This window comes from Plectropomus leopardus, chromosome 19 (genome assembly GCF_008729295.1).
Source record: "Plectropomus leopardus isolate mb chromosome 19, YSFRI_Pleo_2.0, whole genome shotgun sequence".
Taxonomy (NCBI): Eukaryota; Metazoa; Chordata; class Actinopteri; order Perciformes; family Serranidae; genus Plectropomus; species Plectropomus leopardus.
In genome coordinates, this window is record NC_056481.1 from 3,215,382 (window position 1) to 3,239,718 (window position 24,337).

General features: G+C 39.3%; 1 protein-coding gene across 2 annotated transcripts; it reads right to left on the reverse strand.

The window, feature by feature from the left end:
* Window positions 1-6,388: 6,388 nt before the first annotated feature.
* Window positions 6,389-23,131, reverse strand: LOC121958844 (zinc metalloproteinase-disintegrin-like 2d). Of its 2 annotated transcripts, none has more exons than XM_042507991.1 (23): window positions 23,029-23,131; window positions 21,842-21,948; window positions 20,964-21,037; window positions 20,752-20,827; window positions 19,599-19,675; window positions 18,947-19,145; window positions 18,786-18,851; window positions 17,740-17,802; window positions 17,488-17,657; window positions 17,316-17,397; window positions 17,067-17,209; window positions 15,508-15,694; window positions 15,090-15,179; window positions 13,922-14,120; window positions 12,691-12,793; window positions 12,311-12,476; window positions 12,143-12,223; window positions 11,975-12,059; window positions 10,382-10,502; window positions 10,165-10,291; window positions 9,953-10,000; window positions 9,065-9,109; window positions 6,389-8,278 (listed from the first exon to the last, which is right to left on the reverse strand). In XM_042507991.1, the coding sequence occupies exons 1-23, from the start codon at window positions 23,069-23,071 to the stop codon at window positions 8,174-8,176; spliced, it is 2,457 nt and encodes an 818-aa protein (XP_042363925.1). In that variant the 5' UTR covers window positions 23,072-23,131; the 3' UTR covers window positions 6,389-8,173. The 2 variants fall into 2 exon arrangements, with proteins under 2 accessions (XP_042363925.1, XP_042363924.1); XM_042507990.1 differs by having other exon boundaries at window positions 10,132-10,291; window positions 23,029-23,115.
* Between the last annotated feature and the right edge of the window lie 1,206 nt (window positions 23,132-24,337).

A 24,337-nucleotide genomic window follows, 5' to 3' on the forward strand; every position in this document is an offset into this window, starting at 1 on the left:
TGAATTGTGGATTTCGGTGGTCAAAGGTCGAGGCCACTTAACCCTGTCTGTCTAATTCTTGTCACCGCGATATCTCAAGAACACATGAGAGATTTTTTTTCAAATTTGTCACAAACGTTCATGCTAGGTCAAAGATGAACTGATTAGATTTTGGTGGTCAAATCTCACTGTGACCCCGTCTGTCGCAAAATCTCTGTACAGCCTTCCAGGAATTTCTTCAGATTTGGCGCAAACGTCCACTTGTACTCAATGATGAACTCGGCAGATTTTGACGGTCAAACGGGAAGGTCACTCTTAACCTTGTCTAATTCTTGTGACCATGATATTTCAAAAACACCACAAATGATTTTTTTTTTTTTTTTCAAATTTGGCACAAATGTTCGTTTTAAGATGAGGATAAACTGGTGAGAATTTGGCGGACAAAGGACACTGAGCCCATTTGGCACAAACGTCAAGGTTGCTGTGACCTCACAGAACATGTTTTTGGGAAACATGTTTTCCAAAAAAACATGGTTTTTTTTGTCCTATGCTAATTATGACAAAAATTTCACACAAAGTCTAACAGGATAAAATGATAAAGTGATGACATTTTATATTTTATATTATATTACAGTACTCTGTTAGTATTCACACTTCTGAACCCTTATCAATACTTGTTCCAGGTACTTGCATGTTTGCCTTCTGTACATGGCGACTGTAGAAGGATGTGTTGTTTATTTTTAATCCTTTTTGTTGTAGGGAAGTTTATTTAAGCACGTAGTACTCGTTGCAACAGTTGGCGTCGAAACTCGTCCACTACGAGGTTGAGGACCCGCATCGTGTGTAGACATAAACAGCTCATCCTAAGGTAAGAAAAACACAACCATTACATTTTCACGTGATTATACACTGAAGAGACATTATATTATATTTCTGTCAATATAGTCCCCTAAATCCTGCACACTGGAGTAATAGTTTGAGGAACTTGTACTTTGAGTATTTGAATTTTATGCAACTTATGCAACCTTTACTCTGAGGTACATATTGTGTTTTCTAACTTTAGTTATTTTGCAGATTTAAATTATTGATAGAAAATAGAAATTAACTAAAAAGTTTCAATTTATTTTTATAGATTAAACTACTAGGATGTGTATAAAGTAATTAAAATTAGCTCCACCTTCACAGTGATGAACACATTAATGCATGAATAATTATTGGAATATAAAAATATAGTTTATATTATTCTGTAAGTGGAAATTCTGCATAATGAGTACTTTTAATTTTGGCACTTTAAGTACTTTTTCAATGCCAATGTTTTTCTACTTATACTTAAGTAAGAGTTTGAATAGAGGAGTTTTACTTGTTGCAAAGTATTTGTACACAGTTGTATTAATACTTTAACCTATGTAATGGACTTGAGTACTTCTTTCTCCACCACTGCCCAAACAGAACACAATTTATTTAACTGTCTAAAATAAGGATCATAACAATTAATCGCTGATTGATTAATCAGTTGTTAAGAATTTAACGTGAAATTTAATCGATTAATGGATTGTCTGTTTAATGCTGTCAGCGCGTACGCACTCTGTTCCTGCGAGCTTTGATTGAAAAAAAAAATTATTTGGTATTTTTTGAGATAAGCAGCGTTTCCATGTTTTTTCAAATGACGATTAATCGATCGTTAATTTGACCAATAATTAATGACGGGAAGTGCTCATGGTTTACAGATCAAATTTAAAGGAGCAGCGACTTTATGACGTTGGATTGGATTAAAAAGGTGACGAAAGTTGCTGCACCTCCTACGTGCTTCATTTTTTCAAAGGATTTCATAACAAGTGAGTTTAATGTGACCTCTGTGTTCACGCGCCTGTTGTCATCAGGTTATTACTCAAACTGTGACACAGAGTTTGTACAATGTGCTTAAAGTCACACACCTGAATATGACACGCAGGAACTGAAGTTAAAAACCTTCAAAATCTGACGTTCTTTAACTTGGTCCTTGAAAATGGCCTTGAATGTCATAGAGGGGCGAACATGATGCGTGAAATGTTTTATTGTGTCCTTTTAGCGTCATGAGATCGGTGGTAAACACCAGTAAATATAGTCGGCGCCAGGATGTTTTGCCGGCCTGCAAAACACATACACGCTCGAGCAGCGAAAAAGCGCTCACGTGTGTCTGTCTGTTGATGTCGGAGCTGTTGAATGGATCATTTGAGATTTTTGGTTGCAGGGGATCGGAGGCTGCCTTGCTGTGTTTTGCGCTCAGTATATTTTCCTGTTTTTTTGTCCTTTGCTAATCACATGCCTGAGTAATAGTAGTGACTTAATTTAAGGCCCTGGTTGCATTTGTTTGCCCCCATTTACAGATTTGCACAATTCTCTTGCAACAGACGGTTGTGGATAAAACAATTTCCTTCTTGAAAATTGAGTGCTTGAAAAAGTCCTTGAATTTGACCTGCTGCCGTCTGTGCGAACCTTGAAGACACTCTTGGATAAGTTCAGATACAGTTTGTCCTCTCATGAAATAAAGACAACCTGGAAACAACAGAAACCGAACGTTGATAACAGATTTAAGGTATCTGACGCTTTGAATGCTTTGAGAACTGGTTTAGTTTGTTTTGGAAACATTGGGGAAAAAAGGACATTTTTGGACTGAAAGAAACAAGTAAAACCTGATTATAAGAAATAAAAAAAAATAAGTAAAATATCCAGAAAACTATATTTATATTTTAAATTATGTTTAAAAAATTATATAAAATAAATCCTTTTTTTCAGCACCTTTTTAGGTCATTCTCTTGTTTGTTTTTGGTTTGTACTTTGCAATTTTTGGGCCACGTCTTGTTGGGTTGCCCGTTGTTTTTGAAAGAAATCAAAAATCAAACCAATTTGTTCAGGATTTCAAAGGGTTAATGAGTAACTCAAACTGAGTGATTAACGGTGAGTCACGGAGATTATCTCGCTGCCTTCCTGTAGTCTGTAGCTAACTGTCGTCGCGGATCAGTCGAGGACTCGCTCCGTCCGTTTTACAGCATGTGGAAGTGATTTGTCAGGAGCCTTAAAAGCACGAGCAGTCACGTTAGGTCACTGTGGAGAGTTGGAGGTTACTTTTGTTCATCTGCGTTCTCCTATAGCAGAAATATCCACAACTAATGCTGAAATAAGCTCTTTTGACATTTAGGGTTATTTATCAGTGAGTCAGACGCAGTCAGAAACCTTGAAACACGGATCATGAATCACCAAGAGAAGATAAAAAGGCTGCACAAAGACGTTTCATTGTCTTACTGTTGTTGGACGGTTTTTTCTGGATTGTTCTAAAACTGGAGTTTTAATTCAGAGCAAACACAGTCGGCCGCATGTTTGACTGAACGCCTGATCCCTGAGGAGGGATGTCGTCATCGCATATCGTCTCCTGCAGGACGAGTGAACCGCTGAACCCAGAGAGCAACGAGCAGAGACAAAAAGCTCTGCTGTAAAACAAACCGCGCTCAGTGTAAACTGTGTTTTATGAGCTGCTTGTTTGGTGAATCAGACGAGCTCTCTGTGAGGAAGCAGCCCCCCTCTGCTCAAACTGCATTCCTCAAAGTCCTCCTCCCCGCCTCACATCAGACTTTTCTCCTTTTACAGCTCGATTTACACTGCATTTACACACACCATTGTGATTGATTCGATTTATTTAGCACATTAAAAACAAACAACGTTATACATTTCAACAAAAGGAGAGATGCGGGGGAAACCCAGAACTGAATTCCCCAATGAAACTATGAGTCAGTGCACAGTCTCCGAACACTGATCAAACGAATATAAAATTGTTTAAAAATATATTTACATATAGGCTATAATAACAAATGAATAAGAAAGGAGAGGCAGATGAGCGCAGAGAAAATTCTGTAAAGAAAAATACATGTATTCCAGCTGCAGAAACATCTGTATACTAAATTGAGGTGAATGAAGTGGTTCCTGATTGGAGGGAGGGCAGGAGGGCGGGGTAAAGAGATAAAGAGATTATGAAAGAAGGGGTGGGGGGTGTTTTACTTCAAATTCTTGGCAAATTCGTTTGTGTTTCAACACGACAACGCCCCTGAGAACTAAGCCAGCTCCATGAAAACATGCTTTTCCTAGTTTGTGGTGGAAAACGTGGGCTGGTGGCCAGGTCCTCCCAGAGCAGCTCTGGGAGGACCTGGACTGTGAGCCAGACCTCATCACCAGTGCTGGACCTCATTGATGCTCTTGGAGGTCCAACATCTGTAAGACTGAAACCAGGAGAGTGGAGGCCGTTTGATTCACTCAGCGTGTAATCTGTCAGAGAAAGTGTCTTTGTGAGTAAGGTTTCAGTGTGCAACTGGAAAATCAGCGTCTGTCTATGTCATCCAAAGTGTTTTGGTTTGGCCCTGCTGCTGCTGGAAATGATGTTGTTGACAGAGATGTGAGTGAATCGAAACAGTAAAGTTTTCATAAAAACTGGGGCTGTGAAACATAAAAATGTTTAAATCCCAGATAATTGCAGAATTTCAGTAGTTAATCACAACTGATCACATTTTTTAATCATGTTTTTAGTTCCATTATTTTTCATTACAAAACAGTTTTGAAGTCCATATATATAAAAGTGTCTTGATTAGGAATCAAATTAAAGTCAAAGTAAAGTGGACATGTCTGTAAAGGGGGCCCACGTATCCACATGTGGCGGCTGTGGCTCAAAGGTAGAGCGGGTCATCCTCTAACTGGAAGGTCGTTGGTTTGATCCCCGGCTCCTCCTGTCAACTTGTCGAAGTTTCCTCGGATAAGATACTGAACTCCATATTGCTCCTGATGCTGCACCATCGGTGCATGAGTGAGTGTGAATGGAAACGGAGCAGCAGGTGGCACCGTGTACGGTTGCCTCGGCGACCAGGGTGTGAGCAGATTAACTGAACGATGCGAAAATGCTCTGTGGGCAGTGATGTCGACACTGACCGAGGCTGCCGTGATGTAATTAGGGAATGAGGACAGCAAACTTCCCCTTCTTTTTTTGTTTGTTTTTATTCTTGTGCGTGTGTCCCTTTTGTATCACTCTGTGTCCCCTCTTTAAAATGGGACGTTTTTGTGGAGTTTCACTTTGCCTGCCGTTCTGCTGCTCCGTCTGTGCCCAGAGTACGCTCGGCGCTCCGACAGTGTGATGCTTTGAGTAAGCAAACAGCATATTTATTTCAGTGGGGCTCCTAATGAATGTACCAGCCTCAAAAATATAAAATCAGTTTGTCGTGGCAGACGTTTGATCGTGGTGTGCCGCCATGAATGAATGAACGTGTGGAAAACGCTATTACTGATGGTCGCACGTGAAAAGGGGCGAAAATAAGCTGGATGACAAGTCAGATGATCAGTTATCACAGTTCATCCTCAGGTTAACGTGAATGTTTGAACCAAATTTCATCGCTATCCATCCAAAAGTTATTACGTCATTTATACAAAACCACAAAAGTGAACGTCATGATGATGCTACAGCAAAAATCATCATCGTCAAAGTCATCTGGGCTCATCTTCTGAGGAAAATGAATGTTCAAAAGAAATTTGATAAGAATCCAAAGCGAGTTTCGATATTTCAGTCTGCAGCGCTCATTTCTGTTTCTGTTCTGCAATTTTTTGTTACTCATCAGCCAACATGTTCATCTGTTATACATTTATGGATCTGGTTCTTACTGCAGATTTATTAAATCATTTATTGGTTTGTTTCCCTCGAGAACAATGAGTCCAGAAACAAACAAACAAACACAAAAAATAACCCATCAGCATTCGTGTCTGACTGTTTAACCCTTTGAAACCTGCATTGACATCAGTTTTCTTCTGCTGACTCGTGAAAACGGAGCAAAATGGTTTGATTTCTTTCCATAACACGAGAAAAAAGGCAACGGGCAACTTGGCCAAATATTTCCCACAAATTGCGAGAGATTAGTTAAATGTGACAAGACCTGAAAATTTGTTTTTAAAATTATAAGATTGTAAGAAAATTATTTATACTTTTTAGTTATAATTCTATTTCTAAAATAATGTTTTAGAAGAAAATGTTCACGTGTATATTTTTTAATTTTCAGCCCTTTTTTTCCACGTCATTTTTTGTTTGTTTTTACTTCTTTTTTTCCCTTATTTTCGGGTAATTTTCTTATTTCTTGGTAATTTTGGGGCCGTGTCTCGTTGCTAAATGTTTTCTCTTCAAACCTGTTTGCTCGGGTTTCAAAGGGTTAAGAAGCAGGAAACCCAGATGATGACGGCCGCTCTCAGTCTGGCTCACAGCTGTTTCTCAGCCGTTTCCTTCGGCTCTTCACTAGAGACCAATAATTATGAATGAACCGTAAACTCATGTTTTTCCTGAGAAAAACAACAGAGGACTTCAGTCAGTTAATAAAAAATGTTACAAAAGAAGAGACAAACAGCAGACTTCACCGAGAAAAACTTTAATTCATTATGTAATTCACACAATAAACATCTGAGAAAACAGCAGATAAACTGAAGAATCTGCGGATCAAACGTTTTTCATAAAGTGCTCTTTAGCTGCTGCGACAAAAGGCCTCAGATGTTATTACATTGTTATTACATTCAGTAACGTGACAGATTAAAACGATTGTGATCACAACACTGATATTATTTGATTTGAAGTCCGGATCTGCAACAATTAGTTGATCAAAAAAATGATTTGCCAAATATTTTGATTATCATTTTAAGCAAAACTGTAAAATATTTGCTGGTTCCAGCTTCTTAACTGTGATAGTTTGCTGTTTTTCTTTATTATGATTGTAAATGAAATGATGTTTGGATTAAAAAGGCACTTTGGGCTCTGAGCATTTTTCACAGTTTTTTAAATTTATAGACTAATTTTTTAACAAAGTACTTGTGAAAATAATCAGCAAATTAGTGGATAATACAAATAATCATTACTTTTATTCCTATTTGAGAAAGAATCAGTGATATGCTTCTAACTTATAACTTAACCACCAAGGTATAAACCCCGACTGTTACTATAGAAACATAAAAGTGCAGTAAAAAAAAACAACAACTAAACAACAACTGCGTGTTCCTCGAGGCTCCGTCACGCACCGTCCCTCGGGACACAAACACAGGAAAACGTAAATGTTTCAAGCTGAGCCACAGTGACTCACACAGGTCGTCTGAATACTGTGTGTACCGTTCATAGGTTTTCAAGTACAGTGCAAAAATTACACAAATTAACCCTCAGAAGGCAGACTGGCTTTGGACGAAGTTTAGGGACTGTATGGAAATTATTAGAGTGAGAAGTCAAAAAAACTAAACTAAACTCTCTCCGCTGTTGTTTCAAAACAATGTAAGGGTGTTAAATTGGTACAAATTGTTCAATAAAAACTTAACTTTTATAAAAATAATGATGTACAGTACGACATGAGTCTGGTGATGGACAGAGAGCTATCAGCTGAATCTGCAGCTCCTCTCACCGTTACGAGAGTTTATCGAGTTTTAGCTCATTGCTATGAGAAATGTAAACAGTAAAATGTATGTTTGAAATGTATTTTTGAATTTTGTTTGAAATGTATCATTTTTAAAAACATTTTTATATATATATTTTTTTCAGGTCATTTTCTTGTCATCTTTTACGAATGTTTTTGCCAGTTGTTTGACATTCTTCGCATGTTTTTTTTTCCCAAAGAAATCAAACAAATTTGCTCAGATTTCAAAGGGTTTAACCGCTTGTAAAGTGATGTTGATCCAGGTTTCAAAGGGTTAACTGAACCCTCATCACCACCATCGCTGACTAAACTGAGCTCTGAGAGAAGGACATAAAATATAAATCTGAGATTAGAAAAATGGAAAACAAACTACTCCAAAAACTTTAAACCGCCCTTTTGTTGAGCAAAAGGTTATAATACAAACCCCCTTTTTGCCTCTGCATCACCCTCTAATAATTTTCATACAGTCCCTAAAAACACATTAAATAAATAATTAAGTACATTTCCATGTGAGCACCATTTTGCCCCCCAAAATCATTTGTTTCCACAGCTGCTGTGAAGCTGCTGGTCATCAAACACATTCTCAGTCGGTCACTCGGCCGTCTTTAAGACAAAGAGGAAACTTTTCCAAACTCTGTGACCTCTGTGACCTCTGTGACTCACACGTATGATCCCAGATCTCGCGCTCTATGACTCCGCGCTGGATTTCTTCCTCTTTGGTAAAACTTGATACTTTAATGACTATTTCAAATGAGTCGGAGAACTTGTGGCTTCGCTGGGGGCGGAGGAGGAGGAGGGCTGGGTTTGACTGGAGGTACAGGAGGAGGAGGACCCGGTCTGACTGCCGAGTACTGAAAAACAAAACAAGATCAGCCTTAAATACACTTATTATGAATGTGAAGGTGTAGAGTTGTACTGTGGAAGATTAGGGAGAGTGTGTAAAGTGTTAAAAAAAAATAATAGCAGAGTAACTCTGGACTATTGTGGATGAAAATTTTAAAGAAAAATGGATGACTATTTTCTGAAAAAAATCGGAATTAACGAGATTTAATGTTGCAAATTTGCGAGAAAAAAAACTTCTGAGAAAACAGTCAGAGAAATAGTGCTGTTAGGGTTTTTTTGTGCGGGGGGGGGGTCAATATTAGGGCCCATGTAGACAAAAAAATTAATAGTATGAGTTAGAAGAAGAGAAACTTCTCTTAAAAGTCCAGATTTTGATAATAATCCGGGATAAAATCTGGAGAATTTCCTTTGTGCTGAATCCAAATGCAAAATCTAACTTGATAAGTTCCTCCACTGCAGGCAGCAGCGTCTGTGTGATGAGGTCCATCCAAAGTGAAGAGATGTGGTTCTTTCAACCCCAAAAAACAAAAAAAACACTATTGTTCTGACTTTGTCTTCTTACAAATTTGTGACTTTGTAAACTCAGAGAACAGCTGATTTTTTATTTATTCCGTTTTTTTGCCATCCTGTAATGAGCTGCAACTTTCTGAAGATTCCCTGAGGAAAAACATCATGTGAGACAGAAAGATAAAAATCTCCTCACATTGGAGAAGCTGGAACTTGCTTCATAAAAAGACTTTAATCGACCATCAGTCAATATAATCGTCGGTTTAAAGTCAGCAGCTGTGACTCACCTGTGGTTTACTCAGCGGAGGTAAAGGTTTAGACGGAGGTTTTGTCTGTGGAAAAAAAGAGACATTTGTGTTTAATTACGGCTTTAAAAACTCACTCACACGCAGAGTTCAATTATCGCCCAAAAACTCTAAAAACACATCAGTGACTGTGTTTACATACACAAATATTACAGTTTTTGCCCGTATTCCAAAGACAATATTCCTACTGAGCTGTTTACGTGGTTAATGACACTATATATCCCTCTAATGCTGGGCTTCATATAAAGCCCTGCACGCTCTGATTCACGTTCATTTTTCCACCAGTGACAAACTTGTTCAAACGTGCACCCTCGGCCTCCCTCCTTCATTCCTCACCCACCTTCTCTAAAAGGTCAGCGATGTGATATTTGCACAAATCAGAAACTTATCCAAGTATTTCGTAATATTTAAAAGTAGGAGTGCTTTTCTGAACACAAATGTGCGCTTTTCTTCTCAGAAACAGACAGAGCTGTAAACAGGCAAGAGGCCGCGTGTCTCCAACTGCGGTAAAGTTTTCAGGGCCGTTTAAATTCGACTGCTTGTGTCTCCTGTTTGCTTCCATATAATTCCAGATGTCCTGATTGAATTGCTGTTTGAATTTGATTTTGACCTGCATGAAATTCAGAATATTATCATATTCACAGTAAACACAGTCGGTGTGCTTTACTCACATCACTTTACGAGGAGAAAAATATACAGTTACAGCATAAAGCAGGTGAACACCACACGTCTAAATTAAAGATAAGTTACGTCATGTATTATTCAATTTTCCAAACTTTAGCGGCCGCTTTAAGTTGCCAGGTCTGAACGTGATCTTCAGTTTGTTTTATGCATCAGATCACATTGCAGTTTTTTTGTTTTTAAGCTCACCGGTTCAGTTTGTGAGGTCGGACACCCTGAGGAGAGTTTCTTTGGTGGCTGAAAGAAGAAAAAAAAACAGTTAATAACTTTCACAGTACTTTGCATTTAAAGCATAAACCATCGGCCTGTAACCTGTAACATGAACGTGCAGCTCATGAGGAAGTGTTTTGTGTGGGCGCTGTGTGCACCTGCGGAGCGGCTCTGCAGGGACTCACGCTGACCATCAGAGGGCTGCAGGCTTGTGTTGCTGTTGACTCCATGAAAGTGGGCTGACTGATCTGAGGTCTCTCTTTAACGCTCGACTCCTGGAACATCGGGTTCAGCTTGTCCGGCGCTGAGTGCACTTTCCTGTGAGCACGACACGTATTCAGCTGAGGGGAAGCGGGAAACAAAGACAAAGCCGAAGGATACGAGACCCGGGGGACTTAATTGAAGTACCTTTTGGAGATGTAGTTGTCCATGTTGTCCTTCCTGCAGCACATCAGCCCTGCAGTCACTGCGGCGAGCACCAGCAGCACAGAGAGCGCTGCACACACACCAGCTATTATCCTGCTCTGATCTGCAGCGCAAACAGGAAAATCACAGTTACAGCGACACACTGTAATACACACGATATCAGCTCATTTCATCTGAAGTGTGTAAGCTGTGTGTGGAAGATGCACACACAAAAAAAGTTATTTTTAAATGTGAAAAGAAATGTGACAATAAGAAAGCTGAAATCATCTGATTCTTAAGGAAAAGTACGAATCTGTTGTGTGACTCAGAAACAGAGCGGGGTTGCTTTAAAGAAGTCAGCAGGTGTGTCATTGTTGTCATTTTGTTGATCAGATTGTTTCACCATAATTTGGGGAAAGTGCACCCATGTAGCTCATCACTGAAAAAACAGGTTAAACAAGCTGCTGCGTTTGTTCTGGTGAGGAAAAGTGTCACAAACTGTGCCGAGCTGTTTCATAACTTCAGCCGCTCTGTGTGAACTCTTCTCCATTTGTCTTTTTAGCCGTCTGACGGCTGAATCATTGCACAATGACTCTGCGTCTTTGACAGTCTCGTAGCAGCTGGTTCCTTTTGAAAACTGATGAAAACTGATGTTGTTTTTCGTGTTGTTGGGCAGCGCAGCTTAAAGGAATATTTCTCCAGGTTACATATTACTCTGTTACATGAAATCTGTGATGTAAACTTTTTCATTCTCACATGCCTCTACTTCAAATACAAAAACTGAAAAAATTCATGATGAATGGAGGTCACAGGGGAAATAAAGTAAAGGCGAAACTTATCTCTGCCAGACTCCGTTTACAAAAACAGTCATTTTACCTGAGTGATCACGGGAGCTGCTGATTTACCGCTGCCTCCGTCAGTCAGGCTCTTTGTGTTACTGTGAGATTTTTAAGGGTTATTTTGGATTCGCTAAAGTCACACGATCACTCTGACAAGTGTATCGAGGCAGCGGCAGACCAGCAGCTCCTGTGTTCAGTGAGGTAAAATGATTATTTTTGTGAATGAAGTCTGGCTTTGAGGAGAGCTGAGAGGATTTTAACTTTTAGTTAAACAGGATAAATGAGACTTGGGTTGTTCTGCAGGAGTTGCCTGATAGTTTGTGAACTGATGTTTCGATACGACTTTGCTGTTAAACACGGACCTTTATGACTTCAAATCATTAAAACTTTTATTTATTTTTAGATTCTTCATTAAGGCCTGCAAGAAAAACAGTTTTCTTCACAAATTCAACGTAACCTGAGTAACTGATACACAGATTGTCATTTGTGGGGTCAAGTGCTAAATGGAGTTAAGAAACTTTTTAAGGCTTTTAACTGAGGTCAGTTTTACGATAAATATCAGGAAGACTTGATTCAGCGCTGGAGGAAACAGCAGATCTCTCATAATGAATCATTCGTGTTTGGATGAGTGATTCACGGAGCAGGTGTGACCTGCTTTTGTCTGCGCTGCTCAGTGAGGACAATAAACCTTCAGTTTCACCCAAATGTTTGTATTTAGCAACCAAACAAACACATTTAGTGTCATAAACGTCCGTACCTGGAGGTAAATCTGCGAACTGGACGTCACAGTAAGGTGGCGCCCAGCCGGGATTACAGTGGCACTCTTCTTTATGATTACACACCTGCGGATAAAACACAGTCACAGTTATTAAACAACAGTCAGACATTTGGACTTTGGACAAACTTGCTGAAATAACTCCCTCACCCCGTTGTTGTTGCATTTCTTTTCACAGTCCTCCTTTTTCCCATAAACCGACACATCCACACACCTGTTGTTGAGGCAAACCTGCACACAAACGTTTGATTCTGAGCAAAAACATTCACAGTAACCAACAAAACTCCCGCTGATGTGTCTCCTCGCTGCAGGTTTTACCTTATCGGCTCCACATCTGGTCCCCTGCGGCACCATGTCGATGTTTCTGGTTTTATCGTCCTCCACGGCTATTTTACACTCGATCTTGAACATGTTGTAGGCCGCCATTTTACCTGTGATTGACTCGCCCCCTCCGCCACAAAATATAGATCCACACTTAAGATTCCTAAAAGAGAAAAAAGACAAAAAAGATCAAGAGTTTGTTGCTAAATTAACAACATTGCGCAAAAAATAGCCTCAAACATAGAAAAATTTAACATCTGTCTTAATAACATTTCCTTAATTTAAAAAATGGTCCGCTCTGTGCAGCAGGTTTCCTTCAGGATCAGAGACTGATCTGGACCTGCAGCAGGACACTCAGTGTGACTGTTGTTACGTACTGTGGAGCGCAGGGGGTGAAGCCCAGTTTGCTCCTCCCACAGTTGGCACCCTCTTCCCGCCGTTTGTTCAGGTTGAAACACACATCTGGTCCAACTATGGCGCCTGAGGACACAAGATATTCAGAGTCACACTTCTGTTGAGTCACTGTATCGCCGAACGAGGCAACGCAATGGTGATGAAGCCTGCGGCCGCTGGCGAAAGCTCAGGGTGTCCCAGGCAACAGTCCCGAGAAAAATCAAAAGCTAAACTAAATTAGTGACTCGTTTTCCGTCACCCTCATCGGTTGGTCCTCCAGAGAGGGCGGCTAACGCAGCAGACTCACTCTTCAACCCACTTATGTGAACAGAAGTACGGTTTTTTATTCCGGTTTCTTGCAAATAAACATTTACCACGACTAAACAAACATACTACAGATGATGAAACTTCTCTAGTAAGTGAAAGTGAAAAACGCGACAGTTACAGCTTATCGCCGTAGGTGCTGCCAAATGGAGTTCTTCGAGAGTGTAACTCTAAATTATCGAAGCCTTTTCATGCCAGGAGAGGAAAAACAGATGCAAAATTAGGGATAACATATAGTCATGGTGAGTCAAATGTATGAAATATTAAACCAACATTTGAGTGATTGACTGTGGGAGGTGATAATTATTTTACAGTTTTCGATAAAAACAGAGCGATGGACTTCATCATTTGTACCACAGTGAAATGAAGAAAAGTTTCATCACAGTTGAGCCTAAATTTCAGTGTAAGTTTCAAAACTGGAGCACAAACGAATTATTTCTTATGAATTTTCACAGTTTTGACATTGAGACGGTCGCTGTAGCGCCACCATCAGGACTGTTGGCCTGTGTTTGCAGCTGAGGACGTTTGGCACGTGACTGGTCTTATGTGCAAAGTTTGCTTTATTTTTATGCATGGGAAGTAGGATTTCCTCAGAAGATTAATAATTATAACACAGAGGAAAATGATCAGCTCAGGACATTTATGAAACAATCAGACAGTAATAAGAAGATTTTAGGGGTTTATGATGCACAAACTCTCCTGTTTTCTTCTCCTGTATGCTGCTATTCATTAGAGTCTCTGTACTCCTTTATAGGAAACAAATGCACATTTTAACACTAATGTTTCTTAGAAAAAGCCGTTTCCACCATGTGACAGTGAAATTTACTGAGATCAGTAGAAACAGACTATTAAATAACGCTCCTCGAGGCTCCGCTGGTGTGTTGGGAGTACCTGCTCCAAACAGCCTCCAGCAGTGCTGCTCGTGTGTGGGACAGTGTCCGTTGTAGCAGTAGCCCTGCGCCTGGTCGTAGCACGGCTTCCCGTTCATCTCAAAGCTGTCCTCGGGACAATCCTCCGACGCTCCGGTGCAGTAATCAGGCAGGTCGCAGTCACCGGCTGCCTCTCTGCACACACTTCCAGCCGGTTTCAACTGTGGGTTAAAGATTATTTCAGGTGATTTAGTAAGAATAAGTAGGTTTAACTGTAATTGTTAACTTGTGTATTTGTGCTGCACTGCATGACTTGCACCATCTCTTCATCAGAGGAAGGATGTGGTGAGTTACAGTTCATGGAAACAGTAAAATATCACCCTCTGTTTCCTGTTGTTAGGGAGCTGCTGCAGTTTTAATGTGGTTTGAGAGTAAACTCCTCCTGTGACCATTTTAATGTTATTAGCAGATTGTGTGCATGAGCGGCCTCTCGGTAGCCTGCACACTTTTGTTTTTTTTAGCCGTATTAGCAGCAACTGTTGGGTGAATTGTCATGAAATTTGGTTCTGACATTCATGATTCCAGAGGTTGAATCCTACAGATTTTGGTAATCCCCTTTTTTCGTCAATGAGATCAAACAGTTTTGGACGTCTGCGTCAGATGCAGCCTGTAGCGTCTGTGTGAGACGCTGTGAGCTTTCGGCTGACTCCAGCGTTTATTAGACAGTCAGTGGACAAAGAATAAAGAACAAGAAAATCTGCTTAAGGGTCCAACAAGATCAGGACTTTGACCCAGAAGACCGGTGTTTGTGTCCCATGTGGAACTGTGCACGTGACTTGCGAGCAGGGTTTGGTAACAGGCTGTGCATATTTAAGGGTAATTACTTAAGTGCCAGCGAGTATCGGTTCACGTTAGATCCACTGGTGCCACGTTTAGATAGAGGCAGAAGTGCCAGAAAAGTTTCCTGAATCCTAAAAATCAACCACAGTGATCCGAGGTCAGCACCAGAGCTCTGAGGCCTCGCCATCACCTCTTAAGCAAGCCAAAATTGTTGCTGCAGCACTGATCTACACTCATTTGTATTGTTAAATTACAGGTTTGGGGTCTCTTGGGGTCCCATGTTTTACTGGGATATTATTTAGCTGACAAACTCTAAGAAAAGAAACTCACTGTAATAGCAGCTTAAATACCTGGCAGTTGTCACAGCATTGTCCATGAGCACACTTGGATCCTGCAGTCAGGAGACAAGTTGAGGCATCACAGCAGGGGTTCTTGCATTCCTACAAAAAAAAGGTTTTCAGTTGTCATGTTTGCGTGTCCTGTTACACCTTAAGGAACTGCAGTGGTGAAAGTTCAGTCCAGACGGATTTAAATCTCCAACACAAGCAGCATCTCTGCCAAGAACGTTGTCTCTCTGATAGGATGTGAGCACACAGGAAAACTATTTTAATTTTTGAGGCCGAGTCACCACAGCCTTCCCTTTTATTAGCTGTAGCCTTACATACAGGAAACCACAACCAGTCAGCTAAAACAGAAAGCCAAAACGGCATCTACCATCACCACATGATAGTCCTAAAAAACGACTGATCTGTTAGAAACATGTTTCACCTCCACCGTGCCGCAGTCACACTCCTCTCCGGGGTCCACCAGGGCGTTACCGCAGCTCGGCCCCTCGGTGATGGTCCTCGCAGAGCTGGGTTTGGACAAGCAGCTGGGCCGAGCTCGCTCCATGAATTCGGCGAGCTGCTCAAAACTGCAGGTGCTGAATAACTCTGGGAATGCTTCATTTCCTGTCCTGAAGAAGAGAGAAGAGAATTCAGCTTTGCAAATTAAATGCACTCAATTAAATTAACAGTTGTTGCCTCTTGCCAAGGAGGTTATGTTTTCGGTTCACTTGGTTTGTTTGCCTGTCAGCAGGATTACATAAAACTACTGGCCCGAATTTTCAAGCTTGGCGGAAGGTTGTTGCATGGGCCGAGGAAGAAACAAGTATATTTTAAAGCGTATGAATCACATGACGGATACAGGAAGCATGTTTCACTTTGGTTAACATTGCAAGATAAAGCATTCAAACACGTTCTGATATCAAGTCGTCACTTTTTGTCACTTTGCAGTGGATTTCCGAGTCAACATATCAATCCTCCTGCATCTGCTCTTTACGTTTCAGGATGCAGCGACCATAACGTAGGAAAAAAAAGTAGAAAAAAAACATCATGTTCAGACAGGAAGCGAACACTGGACTCTCGTATGAAAGTCCAGGGTTTGTTTGATCCATCACTGCTCCTCCCACCTGCCCTACAGGAACCTTTGTGCTCCTTATATTACGGCGTTACCGGCAGCGTTTTAATCTGACGCCGTCTGGTGGCATATGATGCAGATGTGTCTGGTCCCGTCCTGCCGCGTTCTCAATTGACACCGACCACCTGCATATCATGCTGCCGTGGCAGGTGGCATCCGGAGACATATAACATCGCCGTGAACTGTTTTGTCTGGGTGCGTTCTCAGCTGACAACGTCCAGCGGCCTATCATGCAGATGCAAAAGGTGGCTTTTGCTGTCGGGATCATGCACTGAAAGCACTGCAAGCATTTGACAACTTTGAATCTAGAACGGGCATTCGGCCTTAGCGAAAGTCTACGCTCTTTGAAAGTCCTTCCAGGTTAACGTGGGTGGATGACAACATTTGCGTCACACGGACCAATGGACCCTCGTGGGTAAGGGGACGTGGAAACTACTAATTGGCCCTATGCCAGCAATCCAGTTCATCCAAAAGGTGTTTAATGGGATTGAGGTCAGTCAAGTCCCTCTGCACCCCACTGAGAAGACGGTTTCTTATGGAGCTTGCTTTAAGCAAGAGGTAATTGTCATGATGAAGCAGGAAGGGGTTAAACACAAACTGTTGGCACAAACTTGGAGGAACTCTACAGTTAAAAATATCAATGTGTGCTAAAGATTTCCCTAAACTGGAAGCAATAAGTCGCCTCAACCAGGGACGGGGGGGTGCACATGCTTTTGGTCACATACTTTTGTATGTGAAAGCTGAATGTTCTAGTTGAAATATGATATTTCCAAATATACTGTTTGTTGTGTCTTTCAAAAGTGTTTCAAAAAAAATTATAAACTGCAGCAAGACAGACAAAATGGTCCTCTTTGGGGTGACGTCCTTACCTGAGCTTTGGTGCCATCACACAGTTCTCACTGCTGTAAGACGGACCACACATACAACCTAAAGCATCATGAGACAACCCGAAATTATGTCCCATCTCATGAGCGATGGTGGAGGCGAGGCCTATTGGGTTATCATGGTGATCCTGGAAGAGAACCACACAAATGTTGCTTTAAATGTAACAAGATGTATCGGTAAACACTCCTTTCATCTCCAGATGTCAAAGTATTAATGTAAGTAAGAAGTCACACCTGATTGACTCCACCTGAGTTTCCAGTACACATGGCATACTTATTTGCCAGTCCGACTGTGTCTCCTTCAAAATCTTTGCCACTGTTGAAGGAAAAAGTCAAACATCAGGTCAAACTGGCAACATTACTGTGACAAAGACCATCTAAAAAAACATCTAAGACTGATCCTCACGTCACAAATTGGGCATTGTCATGCTTCGTCCTCTGCAGAAGATCGGCCTGCCGCCACAGGAGGAAATTGTCCAGGGTAGTCTCCGATTTTAAGTCAACGTTAATGTGGTCTTTGTCCGTCCAAATCTCCAAGCCCACCAGCATGACGCGGATGTTCAGAGGTCGATACAGCTGCAGGAAGAGGCAGAGATGTTATTCAGGAGGGAATTCACTGACAGCTGATGGCAAACAGCGTCCAAAACCAAAAAATTACCTTGTCAACGTGATTTATAACTCCAAGAACACGGGAACTAGTCTTGCTTCCGTATCGCTTGTACTGGAGGAAGAGGAGAAAGAAACATGATCACATTATTTATCCAGACATCCTTTCTTTTGCTGCCTCAGTAGTCCAGACGTCCCTCTCCCCTGCAGAGTTTTCCAGCTCCTCCTGGGGGATCCCGGGGCTTTCCCAGGCCAGATGACATACATAATCTCTCCAGCATGTTCTGGGTCTGCCCCACGGTCTCTTTCCAGTTGGACGTGCCTGAAAACCTTGGGTCCAGGACACATCCTGATTAGATCCCTGAACTGCCTTAACTGGGTCTTTTTGGTGTTAATAAGCAGCAGCTGGACTCCAAGCTCCTTCTGGATATCCGAGTGCGTCACCTTATCCCTCAGAGTGAGCTCAGTCACTACCAAACACAGTTTGGCTCCTTGTATCTGCAATCTCAGTCTTTCTTAATTTCAGCTCCTTAACTGGCAAGATGCATTGACGTGTGTCACTAAATACCATCCATCTCCCCCTGAGCAGCGCTAAAACACCGCTCCAAATACATCTGCACCGAGTTTGAAAGAGAGACTGAATAAGTCAGATGAAAAAAGAGATGAAACCACTGAGAAGTTTTCACAGACCTCTGTTCCTGCGGCTGTCTGTTTACCTGTTCTCCTGCCTGTCTGTGATGTGGGACAGGACACACCAACAAAACGACCCACACACCCAAACACAGACAAAAGCTGACAGAAAGGCAGACTGGAGTGCTGCAGTGGTGTGTTCACTTGTTGTGGGAATGCAGCCCATTACCTATATTAACAAGTTTTCCTGTGTTCGAAAAACCTGCATGCACGCGCTAATTTTGTTGAGAAAGGGTTATAAGTTGCTGCCTTTGCTCAGCAATCGACCCAACCCTGATGCCTGCAGGGGGGGCGGCCTCATGTAGTTATTTTTGGGCTGTGTCCAACATCAGCAGTCAAGGCCCATCCACCGGACCAGATTAATTTAATAATTAAAATTAAAAATGTAAAAGGAATATAAAGATTTACCTCAGTATTGTCCACCACCACAAACAGCTCGACAAACCTCTGTGGACCTACGATGGGTTTAGTTTTCTGACAAAAAAAAAGGAAACAGAAAAGATACAATCATATTAATATTTAGGGGATAAACTATCATTTTCTTTATGTTTTTTTTTCATGTCACCTACCCATGATCTAGACCTGAAGAGACCAGAAAGCCGAGGCGTCTGCTCCTGGTCGTACAGCGTGGTGGTGTTGGACGATGAGCCACAGCCGAGACTGCTGCTGATCTTCAGGTGCTCCCGTCTGTAGACCGCATGGTCGCCATCGTCAGACTGACCCAGAGGCTCAATCAGGTACACCTGCTGCCGGGTTCTCACAAAACCACTGAAAACACACAAACAAGAAGGCAAAAGCTTCATTTGCTGATTTGTTAAAAAGTAAAACAGCCTAAATGTGATTAAACATACAGTAAAAATGAAAGTAGTCTTCTGCAAAAACAGGTCTACAACATATCGCTCAATCTGTTCTGTAAATATGTCTTGGTTTACAAATATAGGCAACTTCTCCTGTATAACAAAGGCAATTCATAGTGATTTACAAAAGTCAAAGAAATGCATCAGAACAACATTAAAGAAACAATAAAAAAAGGAAAATAAAGCGAAATATAAAAGTGCAGTAATCGGATGTAGTGGCCCAATGTCAGTGGTGTAGAAAACTGAAATCAGAACACCTTGTTGAAGTAACTGATTACTAAATATAATGAAGCAACACATTTCACAAGTGTCTGAGAAAGACACAGGAAGTTTGAAGTTTAAAAAAGTATCCAGATTTTCTTACCTAATGCCCGAACAAATCCCGACACTGACCGCAGAGTCCTTCATGCCTGCAACGTGACCGTGATAGAAGCAGTGATCCTGGACGGAAACACATTCATCAGATTACAGATATAATCAGCGTGCTCAGCCGCTGGAGTTAGTCTGTAGTTTACATTCCTCCGATGGACGTTACTCACAGAGGGTTTCTTTATGAGAAACCAACATTAAGTTATGAATCACAAATCAGGAATTTCAGACTTTTAACTCGTCGGGTTCACTTAAACTCCCGGTTTACAGACACAAATTTAGCTCCTCTTTCTGTATAACCTCCAAGTATTTGTTAAAATGTCTCAGATATTAAAAATATACATTTTTGTGCCGAAAAAAATCAAGCAATCAACTTCTGATGGTTTAAAGTAGTTAAACTGATCAGCAGTTAAATGGATAATAATAATGATAATAAATAGTGTGTTATATATATATATATATATATATATATATATATATATATATATTAACATTGTTATTTATTTATTATTATTGTTATAGTAATAATAATTAAAGAAAATACACAAAGTTATGGGCATGAAGGCACACTCATAATAAAAAAAAATCTTTCAATAATATTTTTACTGAATCGATATGATGAATTTTTTGTGCATTAAATTTCAGAAAAAAAGTGAAAGGGATTTATCACCACAGTAGGTTGGGTGTGATTATATATATATATATATATATATATATATATATATACTATAAATATTTTTCTTTGAGTCTCTGAGTGACTGGGGAGAAAATGCATGACCCTTCTTCCACCGTAATAACCATATTTTCATAGTTTCTGACTATAAAAATGGAGAGATTTTGAGATTTTATAAAGAAAATATGCTTTTAAACCCACTTGTGGGTTTTGGAGTTCTGATAGTATTAAAATAAATAAAAAATATGACCACTGACTATCCAAAATAAAAAAATATTTGAAATGCCTCCACTACTTCTGCACCACCCCCTACCTTCTCATAAATAACAAACAGTCCCTAAGAGAATACTTATTTCCCAAATGTTAACCATTACTTCCAACTACTCTATAAAACTTCCCTTTTCTACACTTATTTCTATTACCTGTGTGGTAATTTTTCCTTATTTAATACTTCAGTGGTAAAGTAAAATCTCACCTCGTTTGGCGATGTCGTCACCCGTTTTCCATCTTCTGAATAATGTGTTTCAGTGTAGCCTTTCCCAATAAGATTCCTATAAAATACACATGGAAAAGCTGTATCACAACTTTTTCATATATTTAAAATATTAAAATACATGTATGTCTTGCATAATAATTAAAAACTTCACTAAATACCAAAATATTATCTGTTTAAAAATCAATGCTTACCTGTTTTTTTCCAGATAAATTGTGTGGTTTGTGCCCTCAATGGTGAACTCGTACTGAACCGTATCAGGATACAGCTGTTAAAAAAATTCAGTCACAGGACAACTATTAATAAATGTAATAATTAGACAGATTTGCAGCACGAGAAGAAATACTCACTGTACTTGGGTAAAAATAGCAATACCACAAGGATAAAAAATATTCTGCTACAGCTAAAAGTACTTTATAATTCCCTCCTGTAAATATTAACAACAAATTGTAATTTAGTATCAAAAGTAAAACTATCATTGTGCAGAATGTGAAGAAAGTTTGATTATTTTATATTATGTTGAATTATTGTTAACAATGCACAGATGTAAAAAAAAAAAAAACACACTTTAATGTTATAGTGAGTTAATTTTAACTATTGTCTATACTGTCAGGTAGTTAGATCTACAGCACTGTAAAGTGTGCCACTTTACTGTAATACTCCATCACATTTCAGGGGGAAATATTGTACTTTCTACTGCACAATACCATGCAAAATATACAATCTTTTTTTTATCTTCTTATCTATCTTCTTATAAAAAAAGTTATAAATATTAACTTCTGACTACTTCTACCAGGTACAGAGGTAAAATCCTGTGTGTATAGTAATCAGTATTACTGCTAAGAATAATATTAATAATTCAACACTGACAGGAATTATATTTAAGTACACTAAACACATTTTTCAAATTTTTAGGATCAAGATTTACAACTATTACAACAATACAAAAAAACTGTTTAAATTTTTGGTTCATGTACATTTTGCTGTTAATACTTCTAAAGTAACATTTTGAATCCATATCCTGGATGTAAAATTATGACACGATTGTTTGGTAGAGGTGAGGTGTTGTCACCTGGTTGTCCCGCAGACTCCTCCTCTGTCTCCCCTGAAGTCTCTGAGGTCGGACCACCTCGTATTTCTCAACGTGAGACAACATCGCAGAGGTCAGCACGACACAAACTACACACAAAAAACAACACAGTGAATAACATTTACACAAAATATCAGAATTAACAGCTTTAAACTGCATTTTAATCTGCGGGGACAAGCATCAAGAATGAAAAATACATTTACTCAAACTGTATGTACAATTTTGATGTACTTGTACTTAAGTATATCCACTTTATGCAACTTTAAACTTCTACTTCACTTCATTTCAGAGAGGAAAAAATACCTCACTACATTAAACAGATATAGTTGTTTTGATGTTACATACAAAACACATGATGGACTTATTCAATATGATGCATTTTTATAGATTAAAGACCCCAAAACTAACAGAAGAGCCCCTGAAGTCCTAAAAAACTTGAATACTTTTTTAATCTTTTTGCACAGATACTTTTTATAATTTTATATACATACATATATATATATATATACATAAAATAAAGACTAAGCCTGATGATTTAAAAAAGCCCCAAATGTTCACACACAGTTCATCATTACATTCATACTTGTATTTGAACAAATATACTCATTACTGATTACTAACAACTATTAATACCCTATTTTTTTAATCACAATGCATAATTGATCTGAAGAGAGAGAAAAAAAGGTAATTACGATGCCAGAGTGCATAAAACATCATCAAAATGGAGCTTATTCATTCATCGTCTGCTGATAATAATAATAATGGTAATATTTCGGGATCCATAATTAAACGCTCTGAAAGGGGCCTGTTTGCTTTGTTTTCTGCAGACTCTAACTTAACTGTATAACTTTTTTACTTTTTTTTAAACGGTGTACTGTTATTTTCAGAAAAGTAAAATAACTTAGTGCTACTTCCAGCACTGAATCTTTTTGAACAAACATTAGAAAACAATAAAAAGGACATTTCATGCGGTTTCTCAAACGTTATAAGCATTAAGATATAATTAATACCATTATTATAAGCATGCAGCGCATTAACAGCTACTTCTCAAGTTTCCTGTCAAACATCCTTTAACTTAACTGATTATAAGCAGTTTGTTGAAGCGAAATTAAACAGGAAAAGCCGTTTTCTCATAATAAAAAGAATAAAGTATTTCATATTAAACTCACCGCACAGCGTGAGCAGCCGCACACAGACCGAGTTCAGCGCCATCCCGCCGCGCTCTGCCCGGCCGCCGCCGCTCGTCTTACCGTTACTCCTCCGTGAATCATCGTGAATCACCAGGAGCTCCTCCTCCGGTGCTTATCGCCGCCTCACACATTTACCGGAAAAAAAAACCGACAAGCTGACGACCGTTAGCAGAAACGCGGGAAAACTACTTCCGGTGAAATTAAACATTTCAAAATAAAATCACTCCGGATGTTAACTTGGCCAACAGTCAGAAATGATATCTCTTAACCGTTAACCGATTAACAGATGAAGTTTTTTTTTATCATTAAATAAAACTTAAACTATAAAGGTGATGCGTGTGAAAATGACGTTTTAACTTATCTATTCACACAATACCAACAGCCAGACCGCTGATCTGCGGACCGGAAGCAGGACTCAACCGTTAACACCGTTGACATGAAAAAAAAACAACAAAAAAACACGTTACTTTTGTCTTTGTTAAAAATTATAAATATTTAAACACGACATAATTACATATTAGTCATACTGACATATTCTGGAGTAATTTTTGTATATTTAAATAAATAAATAAATAATACTGCGTTGGGGAATAAGTTAAAGTAATTAAATTACATTACAAAAATAAAATACAGTTACCGATGAAAATGTCTTTTCAGTAAAAGGTTTCTATGTTGAATAAAACATTAATTCTGTTGCTTTACATCTTTTTGCCGTGCAGGTGTGTCTTCAGTTGGTATATTTTTGGACAACATGGGTCAACAAAGCCACTGAGACAAGCTGAATGCAACATTTATACACCTGCGTTTTTAGGCCTTTTCAGCTTTATCACCCTGTTTAAAACATTTGTCAAATAAGTAATAAAAAAGTAATCAAATGTAATAAGTTATATTATGTTAATGAAGTAATTAAAATAGTTACCTGATTGCATTTTTTAACAGGGTAACTAGTAATCTGTAACCTATTTCATTTCAAAAGTATTCTTCCCAGCATTGCTGTACTATACTACAGTGAAATAAAATCTGTAAATTTGACGCTTTTTATCTCATCTATACAGCACAATTCAGCTTTAAAAATATAATAAATAGTCTGAGAAGATGCAGGGATGTTCCCCAAAGGTTCTCTAAAGGTTCTTCAAGAATAATTCCCGAGAAATGGAGAATAATAAAGATTGATCTTGTTAGAGCCCTGAGAGCCTTCAGGGATCACTGTCCAGACGCTGTTTTTTAAGATAATGTTCCTAGAATATTCTTTTTAAGTTTCAGAAAATGTAACCAGCGTTTAGTTAAG